Source organism: Schistocerca nitens, chromosome 4 (assembly GCF_023898315.1).
Source record: "Schistocerca nitens isolate TAMUIC-IGC-003100 chromosome 4, iqSchNite1.1, whole genome shotgun sequence".
NCBI lineage: Eukaryota > Metazoa > Arthropoda > Insecta > Orthoptera > Acrididae > Schistocerca > Schistocerca nitens.
This window is the reverse complement of record NC_064617.1, coordinates 204,277,449-204,300,149: the sequence shown is the minus strand read 5'-3', so window position 1 is coordinate 204,300,149 and position 22,701 is coordinate 204,277,449. Positions and strand designations below refer to the sequence as shown.

At 41.4% G+C, this 22,701-nt stretch overlaps 1 protein-coding gene across 1 annotated transcript in view; it reads right to left on the bottom strand.

The window, feature by feature from the left end:
• Positions 1-22,701, bottom strand: part of LOC126253083 (protein Skeletor, isoforms D/E-like) — a 316,336-nt gene that overhangs the window by 224,571 nt on the left and 69,064 nt on the right. The window contains exons 2-4 of the mRNA XM_049954182.1: positions 18,333-18,476; positions 1,997-2,069; positions 1,806-1,914 (exon numbers count right to left, since the gene is read on the bottom strand). Of these exons, the coding sequence (XP_049810139.1) occupies positions 1,806-1,914; positions 1,997-2,069; positions 18,333-18,476 (326 nt within the window). The remainder of the gene's footprint in view (positions 1-1,805; positions 1,915-1,996; positions 2,070-18,332; positions 18,477-22,701) is intronic.

Genomic DNA, 22,701 nt, shown 5'->3' with positions numbered 1-22,701 from the left:
GGCGCTACCATAGGTCAAACGGATATCAACTGCGTTTTTTAAATAGGAAACCCCATTTTTACTACATATTCGAGTAGTACGTAAAGAAATATGAATGTTTTAGTTGGACCACTTTTTTCGCTTTGTGATAGATGGCGCTGTAATAGTCAAAAACGTAACATTCCGCCAGTGTTTTAGCTGCTGTCCCGGCTAATCCGCACATCAGTAGCAGACAAATTACGCGAAAATCGGGAATCTCAAAAACGTCGGTGTTGAGAATGCTACACCAACATCGATTGCACCCGTACCATATTTCTAAGCACCAGGAATTGCATGGCGACGACTTTGAACGTCGTGTACAGTTCTGCCACTGGGCACAAGAGAAATTACCGGACGATGACAGATTTTTTGCACGCGTTCTATTTACCGACGAAGCGTCATTCACCAACAGCGGTAACGCGAACCGGCATAATATGTACTATTGGGCAACGGAAAATCCACGATGGCTGCGACAAGTGGAACATCAGCGACTTTGGCGGGTTAATGTATGGTGCGGTATTATGGGAAAAAGGATAACTGGCCCCCATTTTATCGATGGCAATCAAAATGGTGCAATGTATGCTGATTTCCTACGTAATGTTCTACCGATGTTACTACAAGATGTTTCACTGCATGATAGAATGATGATGTACTTCCAACATGATGGATGTCCGGTTCATAGCTCGCGTGCGCTTGAAGCGGTGTTGAATAGCATATTTAATGACAGATGGATTGGTCATCGAAGCACTATACCATGGCCCGCACGTTCACCGGATCTGACCTCCCCGGATTTCTTTCTGTGGGGAAAGGTGAAGGATATTTGCTATCGTGATCCACCGATAACGCCTGACAACATGCGTCAGCGCATTGTCAATGCATGTGCTAACATTACGGAAGGCGAACTACTCGCTGTTGAGAGGAATGTCGTTACACCTATTGCCAAATGCATTGAGGTTGACGGACATAATTTTGAGAACTTTCGCATTAATGTGATATTTACAGGAAACCACGCTGTAACAGCATGCGTTCTCAGAAATGATAAGTTCACAAAGGTACATGTATCACATTGGAACAACCGAAGTAAAATGTTCAAACGTACCTACGTTCTGTATTTTAATTTAAAAAACCTACCTGTTACCAACTGTTCGTCTAAAATTGTGAGCCATATGTTAGTGACTATTACAGCGCCATCTATCACAAATCGAAAAAGTGGTCAAACAAAAACATTCATATTTCTTTACGTACTACACGAATATGTAATAAAAAGTTGGGGTTCCTATTTTTACAAAAACCTAGTTGATATCCGTTTGACCTATGGCAGCGCCATCTAGCGGGCCAACCATAGCGCCATCTGGTTTCCCCCTTCAAGGTAGACAAGTTTCATTCTTTGTTGTTTTTTCGTTTGAAACTTATTTCGTGAGATATTTGGCCCGGTCACGATCAATGGACCACCCTGTATATGTATCGTTTGTGTGTTCGGAATACCAGTGTAAGCACTTAGAAAGAAAAAGAGGCTTTAAATGTATGCCGAGCACAGCTAGCATTATGAAAACACTTCGATTTTGCTTAATCAGAACAATATATGTTGTGTTTGGCAGGTATACACTCAGGATACACAGAGCATAGCCAGTGTTTGAACTCGATACTTCAGAAAGTCCAGTAATGAACATCATCAAACGAAGTATCGTTCTTGTAGCCTGTTGAGACTTGGCACATACCATTTCGTCAGAGGGAAGGTAGTTATGGAGAAGGTAACCAGAGCGTGCAGTGTAATGTAGGGTACTCACAGCGAATTCGTCGCACCACACGGAGAACCACTTGATGTCCCTGAGCGTCTTGTTGTCCGGCAGGGTGACCGTTATGTGTTTCTTGCGGTAGCGCGGCAGCACGTTCGTTCTGCAACAGAATGCCTCCGTTCTTAGGTGAACCGGGCGCCAGGGACAGCACATAACAGCGACAGAAACGAGGAGCTACTTACGTTCCTTTCTCGTCGTTCACCTTGAAGCCGTAGCTGCTCGGGCTCTTGGTATCTCCAGCCCAGAAGAACGCAGCTGAAACACACGTGGAATTTTTGTATCAGTGCACATTCATCAGGTGGTAATTCGTGTTATTATAAAAATGAGCAAGCAGGGGAAACTTTTCAAAGTATTTTGCTCATATTATGAGATGGTAAAATAGTGCAAGATGTTCTAAACTCTGTCATAAGTAAGATTGAGTGCATGAGTAATTTAGAAGCAGATATCTTCGGAATAGTGAAGCTACTTAAATCAGTTAATAAAAGCAAGTCTTCCAGTCCAGACTATGTACCAATTGGGTTCCATTGACAGTAAGCTAATGCAATAGCTCCATACTTAAAATCATATACAACCGCTCGCTCTACGAAAGATCCATACGCAAAGTCTGGAAAGTTGCGCAGATCACTCAAGCATTTAAGAAAGGCAACATGAGTAATCTGACAAATCCATATCATTATCGTCGATATGCAACAGGATTTTGGAAAATATATTGTGTTCGAACGTTGTGAATTACCTTGAAGGGAACGGTCTATTGACACACAGTCGACATGGATTTAGAAAACACCGTTCTTATGAAACACAACCAGTTCTTTACTCACACCACGTGTTGAGTGTTATTGAAAGGGATTTCAAATTGATTCCGTATTTCTAGATTTCCAGAAGGCTTCTGACACCGTATCTTACAAGCGGTTGTAATGAAATTGCGTGCATATGGAATATCGTCTGTTATGCGACTGGATTCATGATTTCCTGTCAGAGAGATCACAATACTTAGTAACTGACGAAAAGTCATCAAGTAAAACAGAAGTGATTTCTGGTGTTCCCCAAGGTAGTGTTATAGGCCCTTTGCTGTTCCTTATCTATATAAACGATTTAGGAGACAAGGTGAGCAGCCGTCTTCGGTTGTTTGCAGATAATGCTGTCGTTTATCGTCTAGTAAAGTCAGTAAAGTCATCAGAAGATAAAAAAAATTGCGAAACGGTTTAGAAAAGATGTCTGTATGGTGTGAAAATTGGCAATTCATCCTAAATAATAAAAAAAGTAGGCCATCCACATGAGTGCTAAAAGGAATCCGTTAAACTTTGGTTACTCGATAAATGAGCCAAATCTCAATGCCGTAAATTCAACTAAATATCTAGGAATTACTATTACGAGCAACTTAAATTGAAAAGAACACACAGAAAATGTTGTGAGGAAGGCGAACCAAAGGCTGAGATTTATTGGCAGGACACTTAGGAAACGCAACAGATCTACTGAAGAGACTGTCTGCACTGCGCCTGTCCTTCTTCTTTTGGAATACTACTGCGCGATCTGTGATCCTTAGTGGATAGGATTAACAGAGTACATCGAGAAAGTTTAAAGAAGAGCAGCAGGTTTTGTATTATCGACAAATAGGGGAGGGAGAGTCACGGACATGATACAGGATTTTTGGGGGGGGGGGGACACATCATTAAAACAAATGCGTTTCTCGTTCCTGGGGGTCTTCTCATGAAATTCCGATCACCAACTTTCTCCTCCGAATGGGAAAATATTTTGTTGAAGTCGACGTACATAGGAAGAAACCATCATCTTAATAAAATAAGGAAAATCAGAGCTCGCACGGAAAGATGTAGGTGTTCGTTTCTTTCGCGCTCTGTTCGAGAGTAGAGTAATAGTGTATTATTGTGAAGGTTTTCGATAAACCGTCTGCCAGGCGCTTAAGTGAGATTTGCAGAGAATCCATGTAGATTTAGATGCAGATGTAGATGTAAATGTAGGAAAAGGAGGGGAATATACTATACGTACGAGAAGCAAGAGGGAACAGTTACGTTCTTTACGTGTCTGGGTCACCGAGTATACTGCATATTTCCAGTAAACGGCCACATGGACGGCTTTGTCATTTGCTATGATAAGGTCTGCCACTGTGCAAATTTTGCTTATTTTTGGGCATATCATTAGATGTTGATAATCTTGTATTGCATCATTCCCTCAGGAGTCGATCTCTTCATATCCCAATTTTCTCTGATTGGTATTGCGCAGTGTGTCGTCAGTTCCAGCGTTTAAGCACTCTCCATGTCAGAAACTGGAGACGGTACCTTGCAGCCGGTTGTTCTTTAGACTTTATTAGCGTCTGATTAATGTCTGATTAATATAGTTTTGCCATACATTTTCTCTCCGTGTTTCAGGCGGCTCGTCTGAGAGAACGATAAGAACGGAAGATCAATAGATCTGGAAGACTTGAAATCAAATAAGGCAGAAGGGATAAATAACATTCCATCAGAATGTATAAAGTCATTTGGAGGAGTGGAAACCAAACGACTGCTCAAGTTGATGTGGAGAATCTATGAGACTGGCAAAGTAAGTGTAGAAGGAGAACTGTTTCCATCGAAATAATGTTTATCTTTAGTCATGCTTCATCAACAAATAAAGACCTTCAGTGTGAATTATTAATCCACAGGAATTAGTAAGCTGGAAGGAAAGAGGATTACAATTCCTGATCAGCGACGAACTTTACAGACAGCTATTGAAAATTTATTCAGCAACTTGACAGTTCCCAGTGAAAATAACCACTCAGAGAGAGAGAGAGAGAGAGAGAGAGAGAGAGAGAGAGAGGGGGGTGGGGGGCGAAGTGAACTATCGATGCTGAAAACAGAAACTATTGTACATGTGTAGCTACATCAAAAAGGAAAAGCGAAACTAAGTTCCGTCAGAGTTGACGTAACGTGCGCTAACTGCTGAATGTTAGGAGATTTAATTTTCGTCGTAGTCCAGGACGAGATTTGCACTCTGCAGCGGAGTGTGCGCTGATATGAAACTTCCTGGCAGATTAAAACTGTGTGCCCGACCGAGACTCGAACTACGGGACCTTTGCCTTTCGCGGGCAAGTGTTCTACCATCTGAGCAACCGAAGCACGACTCACGGCCGGTACTCACAGCTTTTACTTCTGCCAGTATCTCGTCTCCTACCTTCCAAACTTTACAGAAGCTCTCCTGCGAACCTTGCAGAACTAGCACTCCTGAAAGAAAGGATAAAGCGGAGACATGGCTTAGCCACAGCCTGGGGGATGTTTCCAGAATGAGATTTTCACTCTGCAGCGGAGTGTGCGCTGATATGAAACTAACTGTGTAGTGCAGGTTGACGACATCGTTTATAATAGGGGCCTCTCTTGTCGAGATGGTTCTTCATGTTCTTTTACCTGCATTGTCACTAGTAAACGCTATGACAGTCTTTTGCACGCCAACGCCATTCCAATTTAACAGCGAGGACGTTAGGATGGAATCACTTTTATGCAATATGGCGCTCCTCTGCACAATGTACAGCCAGTGAAGCGGCTGCAGACATTTTGGAAATGCTAGAATCATCAGCCGTCACTGTCCTACATCCTGGCAGTCCAAATCACCTGATCGTAATCCGTCTGAATTCTGGCTGTGGGACTGTCGGAAACATGCTGTGTTTAGTGCTGCGATTGCAAACGAGGCTGAATTGCAGGCATGCATTGCGCTACCCATTCTGAACTTGACCCCTGCACTCCGATCTGTTGTGGAAAATTCTGTTTCTCGATTTTATCTTTACCTAGATTGTAACTCAAGATGTAACACAATGTTCTGTCAAACATTTTCCAGATTTCCAAAAAGACATAATGCGATATTCACGTGAATTTTTTTACGGTAAGGAACACACGTTTCTTTTAAACTTCAAAAATTATTCTTTTGGCTAATTTTCTGTGATACTCTATCTTTTTTAGAAATATCAATGCTTTTGCTACTTGGGTTTTGATATTTTTCGAATGTTTTGGTTTGAAACGTGGAAAGAAACATTTATGTCAAAGGCGCTGAATTTTGAGCAAAGAAAGCGGTGAATGTTAGTTGCTCAGGAGTCAACAACAATTCAGAACAACTGAAATATGTCATAGCAGGTGAGGAAACATGGGATTACGCCTATGACGTCGAAATCTAGGCTCAATCATGTAAGTGAAGACATTCTGGATCACCAAAACCGAGAACAGCTCGGCAAGTGTTGTGAATGTGAAGGTTATTTTCGTTATTTTCTTCGATTTTAACGACATTGTTCTTGCCAAATGATCAAAGGACCAATAAGGGAGTACTACATACAATTTCAACACCGTTTACGGGAAGCATTCCGGAAAAAAATCGCCCGGATTTATGACGAAACTCATGGAAAAGCACTGTAATGATTCCCCAGCCTCCATATACGCCAGATATGGCCCAGTGCGACATTTTTCCAAAACTTTAAAGACTCGTCGTTTTACACGTTTAGGCGAGATTGGAAGCATATCGCCGAAAGAGCTAAGTGCTGTCCCAAAGATCGAGTTCCAGAAGTGTCCGGGGACTAGAAGTACTGGCATTATTATATAACATCTGATGGGGACTACTCTGAAGCAGATGACATTAATGTGGATGAATAAATAAAATTACTTCCAAAAATGGAAATTCGCGAAACATTTTGAAACATATCGTGTGTAGCCGAGGCAGTGCTCATGTTGCCCAATGTAACTCGATCCCAGGGCGACCATAATTTACAATAAGCATGGCTATGGTCACCCCCGATTTGGGATGAGGACCACTAACAACTTAGTTATTTCTTTCCTACAATAATTTTTAAGGGAGTGAGTTCATGGATGGCGAGATGATGTAATATGTACAACAAACGTAAAATTACTATACAGATTTAAAGTGTTGGCCTCTGTTGTCACACTGGAGGCTGACAACTGTAACTTACATTTCCCTTAATACTTGTAATCGAAATCAGGTTACGCCAAATATGGCATATGTAAGTCATTTGTTGTCCTCATATCCATGATCCCTACAGCGGAATAACTACAGTCGGTTACTGAATGAGACTTAGGAGGAAGGTTACACTCTGCAAGTCAACACACGTTAGTGTCCAACGAAGAATTCCAATTTGCTAGTGTCACTGTTCCGGTTTTCGAACTGACGCTCATCTGCATCCTACTACTAGAATACTCCAGGAAGAAGAACATTGTTTCCAAATTCCTGTCGACCCCCTATAAATAAATGTTTTATACACACTTTGCGATCACACAGCATTTTGGTAGGATCCCCTGTCGGTGCGAGCAATCGCAGGATAGCAAAATGTATAGGACGTTAGCGGAAAGGTTCAGTACTAAATCAACATAATCTTGCCTGGACACTCAAAGTCAACTCAAAAATTGAGACGTATTTGTTTCAGAAATGCTCTTATATTCATTTACTTTTTCGAATCCCCGCCCACTCCTTCCCCCACCCCCGCACAATCCAAGTAAAGCTAAGGTGAGGCATTTCGAAGGACAGACCCCCCCCCCCCCCCCCGCGCCCGATCTTTAAATAATCGAACTCACATGTATAAAATCTCAAGTCTCGTGAGTTATGCTGCCTAAGGGTATACACACAGTTTCCGGCTTTTGTACTTCTCTTAGTGTCATACCTTTTGCCTTTTAATGAGTAGGTTATGGCAGCATTTTAAATTTGGACAGTAATTACAACGTGAATTACTGAAAATAAAATTATTGTTGGTCCTGAAAGCCTTTATATAGGCAACCTGCAATGGGGATTCGCACCGTTTTAGTAATACTGATAGGAGTAAAATTTGTAGTAAGTTGACAAATAATCCAAAATGTCTGTGTTCGTTTCCAGTTACATGATGTGTTATTATGATCTATTATTACCTACTGCTTGCTCTGTAGGCCCTCACATTCGTTTATTTTAATCATCATATGCATCACGTAAGTAATTCGATAACTAATGACGTTGTAGCTATATGAAACGAAAATAAAAATAGATCCAGGCCACTACACGTATTGATTCAGGCCAGTGATGTTTGTATCTAGCTTCACATACAGTCGCAGTGTTCCGTGCTGGAGACCAGCCTCTACCCCGTTAGGTTGCGTTCGTAATGCCAGCGTCAGACAGCGTCGCCAGAGATCGCCCGATGACATCGGACGACAGCTTGGTCACGCTGCGCCCGATCTCGTTCATCAGTTTTTGGCGGTGTTAGATTAGAATCTCTTCCATGTATGTAGTAGGTTATATTTTAACCTCAAAGTGTGGGTGGACACCACGACACGTCTATTCTTGGAGACGAGTGCTGCGATGCGGTGTTTGCTATAAAAAAAAGTGCCCAATGAGCTGCATCTGTCTCGTGAAGGACCTGTCTTGTACTGTACACTCTGTCTTCAGTTATTCGAATTACCAGACACATTTTACGAAGTGCCACTGTATTACGAAAACATGTAGTTTCAGTGATATACCGCGCTATGTATCTCTCCAAAACATGTTGTTCAGCGTTAGGTTTATTATGATACAGTGGAAACATTTTGTATAAAGGTTTAGCCAGGCTACGAGCACATAATGGCGAATTCAAATGGTGAAAGTAGATGTTTCTGTTATATGAGGAATTGATAAAATTTGTGTTTCAGTAAGCAAGTATTATTTAATTAATGAAAGGTGGATTTGTGGTTTCACAGCATCTCACTTTATTCTTAAGTCGGTGAATATTAATTCAGTACTGGCATTAGGTATAATCAGATTCGAATGCTGGAAACTTCACTACTGTTTGCCCAGTGGATTTGAGAAAGGACGTAACAAGATTTCTGGTGGCAGTATTATTTCAGATTCAGTGTAACTTTTAATAAAGAAAATCAACTATATTACAGTTTCTTTTAGTGCACTTGCACGCCGGCCGGAGTGGCCGTGCGGTTCTAGGCGCTACAGTGTGGAACCGCGCGACCGCTACGGTCGCAGGTTCGAATCCTTCCTCGGGCATGGATGTGTGTGATGTCCTTAGGTTAGTTAGGTTTAAGTAGTTCTAAGTTCTAGGGGACTGATGACCTCTGAAGTTAAGTCCCATATTGCTCAGAGCAATTTTTTTTTTTTTTTTTTTTTTGCACTTGCACGATGCATAGCTCCAAAATTCGGTATAGAATAAACTCAAAATTTCGTAGTATTTGGGATGCACGAGTGAAAATGTTAACTTTTAAATTAGTATTTGTGGCATTGTAAATAGCATCCAACATATAACACAAAATTTTTGAAACTGTACTTTCCAGAACATGCCATATTCCTAATCATTGGAAAGATGTAATCGATAGATGTCAAACATAAAAGTGTCACTTCTAGTTTTACTTGAGCCAAAACTGCATATTTAATGTGAGTATCGGACATTTTAAGAGAGCCCAAATCACATTTCTACAAGCACTCGAAATCTGTTTTGCTGAAGTCATTTGAAGATGTGCAAACATGCGTCGATTACTCTTCAATGACTATCATTCAGCATGAAAGACAAACATGTAGCTTCGAATAAGATACTCTGAACACCTAAAGCACTGTAAAGTGCAAACAAATACGTACACCATATTTGAAAAATTACCAGCCTAAACTCATAAAAACGCCAGTTAACAGTAATAGTATTTATAGACAGCTATTGTCGGCCTACCACAACCCAAAAACATCCGCTATTGTAACTCTACTCATAAGATACACCATGCTTGCCACTTGAAAAAAAAAAAAAAAAAAAGTAGTTCAAATGTGTGTGAAATCTTATGGGACTTAACTGCTAAGGTCATCAGTCCCTAAGCTTACTCACTGCTTAACCTATATTATCCTAAGGACAAACACACACACCCATGCCCTAGGGAGGACGAATCTCCACCGGGACCAGCTGCACAGTCCATGATTGCAGCGCCTGAGACCGCTCGTCAAATCCCGCGCGGGTTGCCACATGAACAAATTATTTTTCGAGGTTATAATCTACACCTGAAATTTCCGTTAAAGATTTTGCCTACTTGGGGTTTCCAATAAACTTGCGATTTCAACCCATAGATTTCGAACTATATCCCGACTAAAGTGTTTTTCATTCTCAGGATTCCAGAAAGTACTCCTTTGGAGTTACTAGTTTCTCGCTGTCCATGACATCCCTGTTGTGTCAGCCATTATGACCGAAAAAACAAACTGCACTGAATTTCACCGACAGTCGTCCGAAATTTGTACGTTCGGGCGATGAGGTCGTCTACATTGTGATCGTGCATGTAGCTGCGTACTGGTTTGAAAAGATCGGCCATCTTAGGACGATGTCGGTCGTCGTTGGAATCCACCGATATCGGTGCCATTGTGATCGCGGCCTTAGTCGCATGGGGTCAATGACCATGGCGTCATTAGAACGCACAGTGTCGCCTCAGGTTGTGCATCGGCGGTCACTCGCCTCCTAAAACGTACCCCCGGAAGCAAAACTTTTTGTTTCCTGTCGCCATCCCGACGTTTGCAGCAGTTGTGTTCGGGAACAGTCCGACGTGCAAAAACCTAGCCCCGAAACACGGGCGCAAAAGCCGAAGGGGACCGGCCTACGCGCGGTCCTGCTCGCATCCCAATTAGAAGCCCCTACCCCTCCCCTGTAACTCACTCGCAGGCCGGCAGAGAGTGCCAGTGGCGGTCACATTCTGCGCGCCCCCTTCCGCGACCTTCGTTTGTTTTTCAATGGCAACGACCTTCAGTGAGGCGGCCACCGGTCCCGCTACTGCCTCTGGAAATAGCTCGCGATGCGCCACGGGCGCCCATAGTTTATGGCGGACATTTCTTCGCGTGACACAATTTTTTTGCGGACTGCGCGTTTCTGGATTCCTGTCAGTGGCGCCGGGCACGGCTGTCCCTCCTTTATTTCTTACTCGCACTCTCCTTCTATTTCTTTTTTCGCTTCCGCGCGCCTACCCCGACTCGCTCTTCCCCTTGCCTTACACTCGGCCGTAATGGTCGACAGGCGACGCTCCGAAAGGCGGAGCGAGGTTTTATGGAACTATTTTTGTACGGGACCAGATGTCACCGTTAGGTTTCGCCGTGGGAATCGCTCGCCTTCGTGATGGACATCAGTTTTAAATTAAACCTTTATTTTTATCGTTTGAAGAAATGGGACACTTAAATATAACTGCGTCCATTTGCAATCGTACCTGGACGTCGTTCGCGATGTTGTTTACAAAACAACACCAAGGAAACGAGAGGTGTGTGATCGTTTATTTGAGTGCCTGTTTTCTTTTCGAATTGCAGCAGTAAATATTCTGCTCGCGTTTCCCATTTGAAATGTGTGCGTGTGTGTGTGTGTGTGTGTGTGTGTGTGTGTGTGTGTGCGCGCGTCTATGTCAGTCGATAAGATCAGTTCCCCTTGGGTATGAATTACAAACTGTAATTTATGTGAAACACGGAGCAATTTCAAATCTGCGCAAGCTATTAAATACGCTTCCGTTTCCGATAAGGACTGGTTCTCATGCAGAATGCGTTACTGACAAAATTGACGTTGTCGGTTCCAATCTGATCACATTTTACGCTGTGCGCGTAATGACAAAATTCCTAGTGTTGAGAAATCTTCAGCGCGGTACAATATGATATAGCGTGCCTCCAGCTAGTGTAGAAATAAATGTCAGGTGATTGGCTATCAGTGTATGGGTAACAAGAATACTAGAGACAAATATCTTGCATATCACTTCATCGTCCTACTTTGCAGTTGTGCTTCGTAATTATTCTCGAGGTGACATAGTGATAGATTCGTGAGCGATATCATCTCAGGTTTTGAAAGTGTATGTGGTAATAATGGTTTGTACTGAGGGCGCATTTCGGATGAAGGCAATGACGCTCATAAATTGGTAAATCCCGACTGAATCTTGTTGTCTGCTTGTCTGACGGGACTTATGTAATAAAATTTGACTTGGAATGCAGTTTTCAGAATGCGGTATATGTTAAAAGCCGTTATTTTAAATCTCACTATCACACACACTTATGAAGATACGAAAACGCACCCTCTGAAATAATACATAACGCACGTATGACAAGTAAAAAAGGAAGCTGAAATGAAATAACATTACAGATGAAATTACATAGTTTTACCGCTTGGCCAAACAAATGAACGAGCGAACTGCTCTCCTATCATTTCAGATAAAAGACGCTCACCGAGCGAGGTGGCGCAGTTGTTAGCACACTGGACTCGCATTCGGATTGATGATGATGATGATGATTGGTTTGTGGGGCGCTCAACTGCGCGGTCATCAGCGCCCGCACAAAGTCCCAATATTTACACAGTCCAATCTAGCTACTGTCACGAATGATGATGGTAAGAATGAAATGATGAGGACAACAAAAATACCCAGTCCCCGGGCAGAGAAAAATCCCCAACCCGGCCGGGAATCGAACCCGGGACCCCGTGATCCAGAGACAGCAACGCTCGCTAGCTACTTTTTTTAAAATCTCATTTTGTTCTTTGTTGACCGTTGTGTTTGTTCGGGCCGGACGTCCCATGACGCTTGATCTAGTTCATCGTTGATCCATTTACACAGTTTTTTTTATTACATAGGGCAGCTAACCCTCTGACCGAACACGCTGAGCTACCTTGCCGGCATCACTAGACCATGAGCTGCGGATATTCGGGAGGACGACGGTTCAATCCCGCGTCCGGCCATCCAGATTTAGGTTTTCCGTGATATCCCTAAATCGCTTGAGGTAAATGCCGAGATGGTTCCTTTGAAAGGGTGCCGCCGATTTCCTTCCCCATCCTTCCATGATCCGATGGGGCCGATGACCTCGCTATTTTGTCTTCCTCCCCCCCCCCCTCTCCCCCCGCCGCCCAAAAATAAACACAAAAGACACACAACATAAAACAAGTATTTCTAGATAACGCTCATGGTGTCATCAATTTATGGTAACCCATATAAGAAATACCAGTCTAGTGCCACACTTATTACAAAATTTTGTACATGGCTGCACGTTCAGAGACTGCTAGGAGTGTCTTCCTCAGAATTTAAATCAAAGAATGGTCCATATTCTCTAACATGGTCACAGAATTATGGCTAAAAACGTATGATAGGGTATAAGTACGGAATCATCGTGAAAGACTGGCAGTTCTTATATGTCATTTATAAAAAGGCCATTTTGCAACTTGCACCACGCAAGTAACGAGCAGCCCTTAGTGGCTGGCCATCACAGTTTTCTTTATCTTAAATATCTTTGTGACTAATGCCCTTTTGGCAGATTTATTATTTTATAAATAAATAAATACTGCCAGTCTTTCACGATGATTCCGTACTTATACCCTATCATACGTTTTTAGCCATAATTCTGTGACCATCTTCTATGATTTAAATTCTGAGGAAGACACTCCTAGCACTGTTGAAACCAGGCTAATTTGTTAAAAATAGTGACCGAGGGCTGTTTTTCTTTCAATTGCCACACTTATTACTTTAGATTGTTATACACCGCCGAAAAAAAATGCATTCCCTGCAAGGACTGTGTTCAGTGGCATCAGCATATAATATTTACACATTAACAGGTTGATTCATTTGTCACGGACTTCGGCGATCAAATTGTGCTCAGGAGCTCTGCCTGTGCACCCTCTGTTTAGACTCTGCAGGTAGTAACTACACTGAGCTTGTAGGTGAACAGTGTTTGCAACATTCATTCTACACTACAACTGACGAGTATGTACATCTATCTAATAGCGTCAGCCATTTGAACGGGGTCGCACAGTGGGCGATTGGGAAACTGGATGGACACATTGACGGATTGCTGCACTTGTTGGACACAGTGTCTCGGTGGCGTGTGGATGCTTTCAACACTGTTCTATGGAGCATTCCTTCACCTGCAGTCCAAGTTCTGGACGACCACGTAGTACAAATGCACATCAAGATAGACACATTGTGCGAGCGGTAGTGGCCGGCAAAACATTATCCAGGGAAGAAAAACGCGCACGTGTCGCACCTATCGTGTCATCACAGACCATTGGGTATCGTCTGCTTGCAGCAGGATTACCGTCAAGAGTGCCCCAGTCCCGGCTACCAATGACACCACAACACTATCCAATACACTGGTGTTGTGAAGGATTCGACTGGAGAGTGGCGCCCTATTGTCTCCAGTGATGATAGTAGGTTGCGTCTATCTGTGAGTGATGCGCGTATATGTGTGTGGCGTAGACCTAGTGAGCTTTCTGTTCCAAAGTGCATTCGCCTACGACACACAGGTCTCATTTCAGACTTCTCGCTGCGTGTGTGTGTGTGTGGGGGTGGGGGGCGGGGCGGCGGGGAGGGGGAAGGGCATGAGTTACAACTTGCAGTCATATCTGGTATTTCTGCAGAGTAAAGCAACCAGTGTACGCTACATTGCACAGACTGTTATCCCCGTACAATTGCCATTTCTTCGACAGGTTGGTGATGTGCTTTTCCAGCAGGATAATGCACTTTCGCATTCGGATTCTGCGACGCAACGTGTCCTTTGTACTGTGCAACAACTGCTCTGCCCAGCAAGATCTCTCGCCAATTGGACACACATGGGACATGATGAAGATAGGACTTACTCGTTCTCCAGGGCTTACAAAAGCTACTGCCGAACTGCAACAGAAGATGCAAGGTGCTTGGGAAAATCTATCGCAGGATGCTACTCGGCACGTTTGCATGCGAGAATAGACCCCTGCGTTGCTGCCACGGGGGATACATTGGGTACTGATACGACTATTTGAGCACCGTTAATTGACGTATATGTATCATTTGGTCTGGATTTATCATATACTTCTGCAGGGACAAACTACCTGTCACCTAACTTGTCAATAAAGTGACTTTTTCCTCGAGTGTATTGCCTTTTTTCTCCCGGCAGTGAATACTTCTATTGGAGAGGAGTTTTGTCGGTGCTTCCTATAATACAAGGTAGTAACTTAGAACTTTTATCCATGACTTTAACCCCTTTTTCGGAAGGAGAAAGATTTAGTAATGCGTTTATGTTACGCAAAGTTTAGCGCTAATTAGGATGACGCGCTAACTCTTTCAGTCTGACTTCCTAACAATTTTTTAGTACCAACAACCTAGTCCGGAGCGATATTAATTGCGAACGGAAGAAATTTTATGGATTCTGCCGGTGTTTAGAGAACGTTACTCGTCTCCTACCAGAAAGATTTGAAATTTTCTTCTTGAAATGCAGCAGTAAGTATAATTTGCGGTGACAAAGGCATAGTATAACATTTTACCATGTTCAGTATTTCTACTTGCACCTGTGTACTGTAATGTGTTTTAGAGTCCTAATGCCGCGTTGTGGCATTTTTCAGGCCAGTGTTGCTAAATTTCTACTGCCTCCATTGTATTCTTGCCAAGGAACCAAGACCAAATTAGCAATTAGGGCGGGCGCGAAATCAATTTTCCTTACCTATATACAGAGAAGAGCGCAGTCTCGGTTTAAAGTACACACTGCCAAGGATTTTATAGTGTATTTCGACATCTTTATTTAGATACAGATGTAACTTCCTTAGGCTACTTTCAGAATTATATAGTTGGGATCTGCATTTACGAGGTCATCTTAAACACACCAACCAAGAGAAGCACATGGTGTTAGCAGTTCTGATAGAAATTTGTTTTGTGTCGTTCGACTTCAAGGGTATAGTGCCAGAAACAACTCTGTTCTATTAGTAGAAATTATCTCAAATATGTATTTCTCTCAATTTGCTACCCGAATATATTGAAATGATTACGGTGTGTAGGCTATTATTTTCAGTATTGCCTGCAGGGCTATCTTCAGATGATACTGACCCTAATCACACATCGCAAACAATTCACGTTGCCCACATCCAAGGTCTGAGGTTCAGTAATCTTCATCTCAATAGTATTTATTTTGTAGACGACTAACCCCCAACATGTTGACCTATCATAGCGACCGCGAATACCAAACTGTCTCATTTCTCAATATATTCGGCTATGTAAAGCACGAGGAAACAAAAAAAATTTGGAGAAGGAATTATAGTTCAGGAAGAAGAAATAAAAACTTTGAGGTTTGCTGAAGACATTGTAATTCAGTCAGAAACAGCAAAGGACTTGGAACAGCAGTTGAACGGAATGGACAGTATCTTGAAAGGAGAATAAAAGATAAACATTAGAAAAAGGAAAACGAGGATAATGGAATGTTGTCGAATTAAATCAGGTAATGCTACGGGAATTAGGTTAGTAAATGAGACACTTAAAGTAGTAGATGAGTTTCATGATTTGGGAAGGACAATAACTGATGATGGTGGAAGTAGGGAGGATATAAAATATAGACTGGCAACGGCAAGAAAAGAATTTCTGAAGAAGAGAAATTTTTTAACATCGAGTATAGATTTAAGTGTTAGGAAGTCCTTTGTGAAATTAGCATGGAGCGTAGCCATGTATGGAAGTGAAACATGGACGATACACAGTTTAGACAAGAAGAAAATAGATGCTTTTGAAATTGGTGCTACAGGAGAATGCTGAAGATTAGACGGGTAAAGGAGTTACTGAATAGAATTGGCGAGAGAAGAAATTTGTGCTACAGCCTGACTAAAAGAAGGGATCGGTTAGTAGGACATGTTCTGAGGCATCAAGGGATCATCAATTTAGTACTGGAAGGAAGCGTGGAGGGTAAAAATCGTAGAGCGAGACCAAGAGATGAATACAGTAAGCAGATTCAGAGGGATGTAGGTTGCAGTAGTTACTCGAAGATGAAGAGGCTTGCACAGGATAGTGTAGCATGGAGAACTGCATCAAGCCAGTCTTTGGACTGAAAACCACAACAACAGCAACAAACCATGAGGACGTTTCATTGCCTAATTCTATTACTTTATTTTCGTACAGCAGTCTTATTTACAAAAGAGAGCTTTAGACCTTTAGACGAGGAGGAGTCTTAACTTTCTTGTAGAGTAGCCTTTAACTTTTCCTTGGAAGGATAGTTTTTAATTTTAAGACTAAATGGCTTTTATGTTTCAAAAAAAGAATTTTTGGCGTTTGGAAGATATCCCTTAGAAAAAAGATACTTCATTGTTCTCGGAAGAACAATCTTTAAATTTTCAAACGACAGTCTTTTCATCTTTGGAAGGCAACTCTTTCTTAATTGATAGTCCTTCAGCAGAAGGAACCAAAGACAAAACCTAGAAGAGGACTTTTGTCTTCTTATTCTAAAACAAGCAATTTAATTTTCGATTTGAAAGAATCATGTTTAATGTCAAACCAGCTTTTTTTATACAAAGCAAGACATTTATTTTCCACTAGAAAGTATTTATGTTTGACATCTTCAGCAACACTGACGACATGCTCGAAATAATTTCTCTAGTAAATTTTCAAAATAATTTAATGGCCTAGAACGAAGAAAGCTTATATTGGCAAGGGTAAGGTGGGAATGAAAACAGACTCTTGCCCTCACCCTCTCCAAAAGAAAAGGTCTCGACGAATCATATCTGCCTTGCGAAACGAAGGTGATCGGTTTGGGTCCCTCCCTGGAGATGGTTCTTGCTTTTTGAAAGTGGCGTTAATTTATGTGCCCTACATGACAAATGAATGTGAAATAATAACATATAGATCAACCACAATAAGGTGAGTTCGTATTATATCTAACGCATGAGTAAAACGATTTGAGGGCGATTAGCTGAGAACTTTGGGTTACGAACGCTGGGGTGTATATATGCAGAAAGAGCTGACATACAAGACAAGAATGATGTTGTGTCTATTGTATAGGTTTTTTTTATGAAACTGATGGACGTCTATTTTGTAAAACTGAAAGAAGTTCGATTATGAACGGCTGCCAAAATGTTAAAATAGATAATTGTTATTTGATATTTATCGTACTGCTGAAAGAAGGTTTGCATAAATTATTACCATTGGTTTTTGTGTCAATATTTGTAATAAATATGTGCAGGAGACGTAAGGTAGGTAGAAAACTCGCCATGTTGACTATATTAGTAAATACTGAATAAGCAATTTAACTGAATGATTTGTTACTCTATGAGATATCAACGAAGGGAACGAGAAGGAAGTAGTAGGCGCATGTGTTAGATTGAAAGATATTGATCGGTTTACTATAGAGAGCGGAATTATGACAATCGATTTTGTGCAACTGAAGTAGCTGTGTTATTTGTACAGTGCACAATCAGACTTACTATCAAATGGAACAAAATCAAGCAGGCGTATTTCTCTTGAGAATTTCTACAAAAAATAGGTCGGTTGGATTGAGTTATGGATACGAGGATTAACGCTAGTATTGAAGTCTGAGTAGACAAGAATTTCTGAAGTGACTGGTCACGTGTGTAGAAAAGTGGGAACTGTGCAGATGTTCCTAGGAAGATTTGTTACAAGAAGTCTGATCGTGTGTCTTTACCATGATATTACCTTTCACGTATCAGCTGTATTAACAAGAAGCGTCTAGAAGTTGTCAGTCTGACTAGTCTTTGGGAAAGAGAAGATCGACTGAGATGTCGCCGTAGTCTTTTGAAATGCCAGAAACGTTGCTGATACGTTACTTTATGGTAAGTGGACACAGGGCGCCAGTGAACCTGATCCTTACCTGGCCCTTCTCCATCGTAGCTGAAGTCCCTGATGTGTAGCGTACGCGCGTCAACGGCGTACACTTCGCCCGTGACGCCGTGGTGGAGCGTCTTCAACTTCCCGATGTACTTTCCGTAATAGGGCTGTGCTGCTTCGCCCAGTCCTGCAACAAGCAACACGTGCTGTGTGAGGTGCGTTGCCTCTTGTATGTTTTCTCTTTATCTGTTTATCTATTTTTCAGGTTTCATTTGGATATAACGATATATGAGGCAGACCAGCTGATATAAAATTATTGTCGCAGAAATAAAAATTAAAAAACAACTGCTCTCATGGTCGTTCTATTCCATCAGATATATATCGTTATATCCAAATGATTTATGCATGTTAAGCTACATTCAGGTACCTGGTGCTGTACTAATAGTAATGTATATAGTGTAACTCATGTAAGCCCTCCCTCAAACCTGTCATGTTATATCTTCACAGATCCGATGATGGCACCTTTAGTGTCTTGAAACCAGTCATCTAGTAAACAGTGTTTAAGCGATCTTGGCTTTTGAATTATTTATACAATAGAGTGATCGCTCCACAACGCACTGTGTTCACTACAAAAGAATAATTGTCATTTTCTGTGAATATACCTTTCTTGAAGCCACTCAGTGAGTTTGATACGAAGTTCTCATCTGATGAACCTAACCAGTCAGGCGTAGAATAATTACAGTGAGCTACCACAAATGTGAACCAGGGAATATGCAAAGAACAAATTAAATAATTTTTTTTCTGAAAAATCGGCTTATGTTTTGTGGAACAATTTGTCTGAAAGTAAGAAATAAAATAATCAGAGAAACATTTGACCAACCTCATTTGCTGTACATGACTTTGAACACGACACAACGGCGCGTCAAATGTTTCTGCAATCAACTTCTTTCTTCCTTTTACACAAATAATTTCACAAAACATTTTAATGACCATTTCAATTTTTTTATTTTCAAGTTCTGATCAGAAAGCATGATCTTATTGACACCTCATTTGCTTTCCTAGCGTCTTTCATTTTCTAAATGCCCCGAATTTAGCACTTCATTCAGGGGAAACGAGTTTGACACTGAAATATCACACGAATGTAACTTTTTATCCGAAAAGTAGCTAGGTCTTGAGATGAACTTTCTGACACTTCATTTACATACTGTTCGTGAAATATTTCAATTTCCTTTCAAATCAATAATTAAGTTTTTCTTAATTTCCATAACTACTTTCAAGAAATTAAATATTTTTTGCCGATTTGTCCATTTTCCTCTCTGCGTTTGACAATAAAAGTTCGTACTAAAAATTTCGCCCACATCACTAATTAATTTCTTTACGATACTGCAGTGCCTGTCTTGTTAGGAAGAAAGATGCAGTGTTCCTTCGAAATGAAAGTATGTGCGAAGAACGTAGGAACGACGACATATTAAAGTTTGGGCCTGGCCGTGAGTCGTGCACGAGTAGTCAAGTGGTTAAGGCAACCATTCGCGTAAAGAGGAAAATCCGCTTCGAGTCCCGCTCCGGCACAGATTTTCAGATTCGTCATTCCCCTATACGGCTGATGGTTGTTCGTATTCGAAAGTGCAAATATATCTTATGTAATTAATTTTTTGTTAACTATCAGGATTACTATCAAGCAAATAAATTGGTTTATGCATAACTAGACCTCACGGTGGTCAGTTTGATATCGCATTTGTCCATTTCCCACTCTTCGTTTGGCTATGAAAAGCTAGACAAAAACCCATTGTGTAATTTATAGGGAGGCTTTTTTTCCGTTACGCTTCAACTGTACTAAGAAACAGACATATTCGGAGAACTAAACAATAAAATTAAAGAACGTAAGGGCACAGGGTCTCTGAAGCTGGTGGTGCTTTGTTGTCGTGATATTGTCTTCACCACAGATATTGTAATATGTGGTTTTCTTGGGCTATGGCGTCGTCGTGTGTGCAGATTTCGACGTAAAACGGATGTAGTTTTGCCTGAGTATGCTAGCTCTTATTTTGTTTTATGTGAATAAATTCAGTTATTGTACTACAGTCACTTATGAGAACTCAAGAAAGCTCGTTTAAACTTAAAGAGTTTTATAGTCACTGTGTGCGATACTAATGAACTGTTTATTGCATTCGCTACAGAACAGGCTGCGTCGACGTAATTATCTGGCCTGAACTGATTCTGGTTTTTAATTAAATGTTTGCTAAAGTTGATTGTCTTTTCTAGTTTTTTTGTGCTTTATATAGGCCAATAAATATTCATTACCAAGTTACCAAAATGCTCCAGCTAGCTTAAAGTTTACGACTGACCAGAGATTCTAACAGTCTGCAGAACTGAAATTTTATACTAACACTTGAATGTTGATACTGTTAACTTTTGCAAATATTCAAACTAAAATGCAGTTAATTTCACCTTTTACTTTTTACTTGATAATGCCATTTAATGTCAAATATCACAAATCTTTAGTTGTAATCAGTAAAGAATCTGTCTTTCCCTCTCTTTATACAAATTCAAGTCTCTGAAACTCTGTCTTTGGATGATGAAAATTACGCTGACTTGGCGCCGGAAAATTTTTATAAAATGATCGGTACACTTTTTAAAATAACTTGGTATATTTTCAGTACTTCACTGTACGCAACACGCAATATTAGCAATCGCAACAACAGTAATAACCGCAATCACAGAACAGGGGTCGGAGTAGTGACCGGAATAGTAATAAGCTAACAATGATGGTTATGTGCATATACAGAGGGGTCCAAAAAATGTATCCACTGTTTAAAACTCCATAACTGGCAAACTATTTGACGGAGTTGTATCATCTTTGGTAGTGTAATATTTTGTAGTTCCGGCAATCGCCACACAAGCTTTGTATTGCGTTGTTTTGTCTGATGACAGTCACCAGATAGTCAGTGTTTTGTTCTTAGTTGCACCAAGTTACTGAAGTAAACACGGCTGGCGCAAGGCTTACATTCGATGAAAGGAAGTCAGTTTTGAAGTGGTATTTAAGTACGAAAACATTAATGAGGTTCAACGGCAGTGGCGAAATGAGTATCAAACAGGGCCACCGACACGTTTAACGATTCGTCGCATTCGAGGCAAATTTGAAGCCGAAGGCTGTGTTAAAGATGTACACAAACAACAATCTGGACGACCTGTAACAGTAACAAGTCCAGCTAACTCCCGTCGTGTGTTACAACAATTCACTCGCTCACCACAGAAGTCTGTGAGACAGTGTGACCGTGAAACTGGAATGAGTCGCTCAAGTGTTCGGCGAATTTTGAAGACAGCAAAGTGGAAGTGCTACATCCCACGATTACTACACGCAATGATCGAGGACGACCCAGATTGTAGACTGGAGTACTGCGAGTGGTTTACTAACATGGTGCGCAACGATGAAGAGTTTGCAGAGATGATTGTGTGGTCTGATGAGGCACAGTTCAAACTCAGTGGTACAGTAAATCGCCACAGTTGCATCTAATGGGCCTCCTAAAATCCGAACATCCATGTAGACAAAGCCGTGAATTTGCCAGGAGTAAATGTGTGGTGTGGGTTGTCTTACTGGGGCTTGATTGGGCCATTCTTCTTTGACGGCACAGTTACCGGTGAGGTGTACCTTCAGAAGCTTCAGACATCCATTTTACCTGCTATCCGAGACTTGTATGGAGACGGAAGAGTTTAGTTTCAACAAGATGGTGCCCCAGCCCACTATCAAAGTCGTGTTTGGGCGTATCGCGACGAAAATCTACCAGGAAGATGGATAGGCCGTAGAGGTGCTGCGGAGTATCCACCACGTTCCCCAGACCTAACTCCTCTGGACTTTTACCTGTGGGGTACACTAAAAGACGTCGTTTATCGACAAAAGCCACCCACATTGGATGAACTTCGAGAATCCATCGTACATTCATGTGCAAATATCCAACTGAACACGTTGCAGTCAATAGTTCGTGCTGCAGTTCGGCGGCGTCGTTTGTGTGTGGATGTTAACGGTGACCATGTCGAACACCTACAGTGATATCTTTAAGTTGGACTTTAAGCTATACTTTCACCAAAAATGAGACAACTCCGTCAATTCGTTTGCAAGTTATGGACTTTTAAACAGTGGATACATTTTTTTGGACCCCTCTGTATAGGCAAAAATGGGGTATTACAGCATTGTTCTCTTGTAACTTTGTTATCAGTCATTTCAGTTCCTTTTAATTAAAATTTTTACTTAAATATTTCAAATAATGATAATTAAAAATTATTAACAAAGAAAGAATTACTGAAATGGCTTCCATAACACCGACGGAAGTGTGAGAGTGGTTACGTTTCCCGAAAATTTGTTGATTACTTTGTAGAAGTTTTGGTAGCCGTTGGTAAAGGGCGCTCACAAAGCGTGC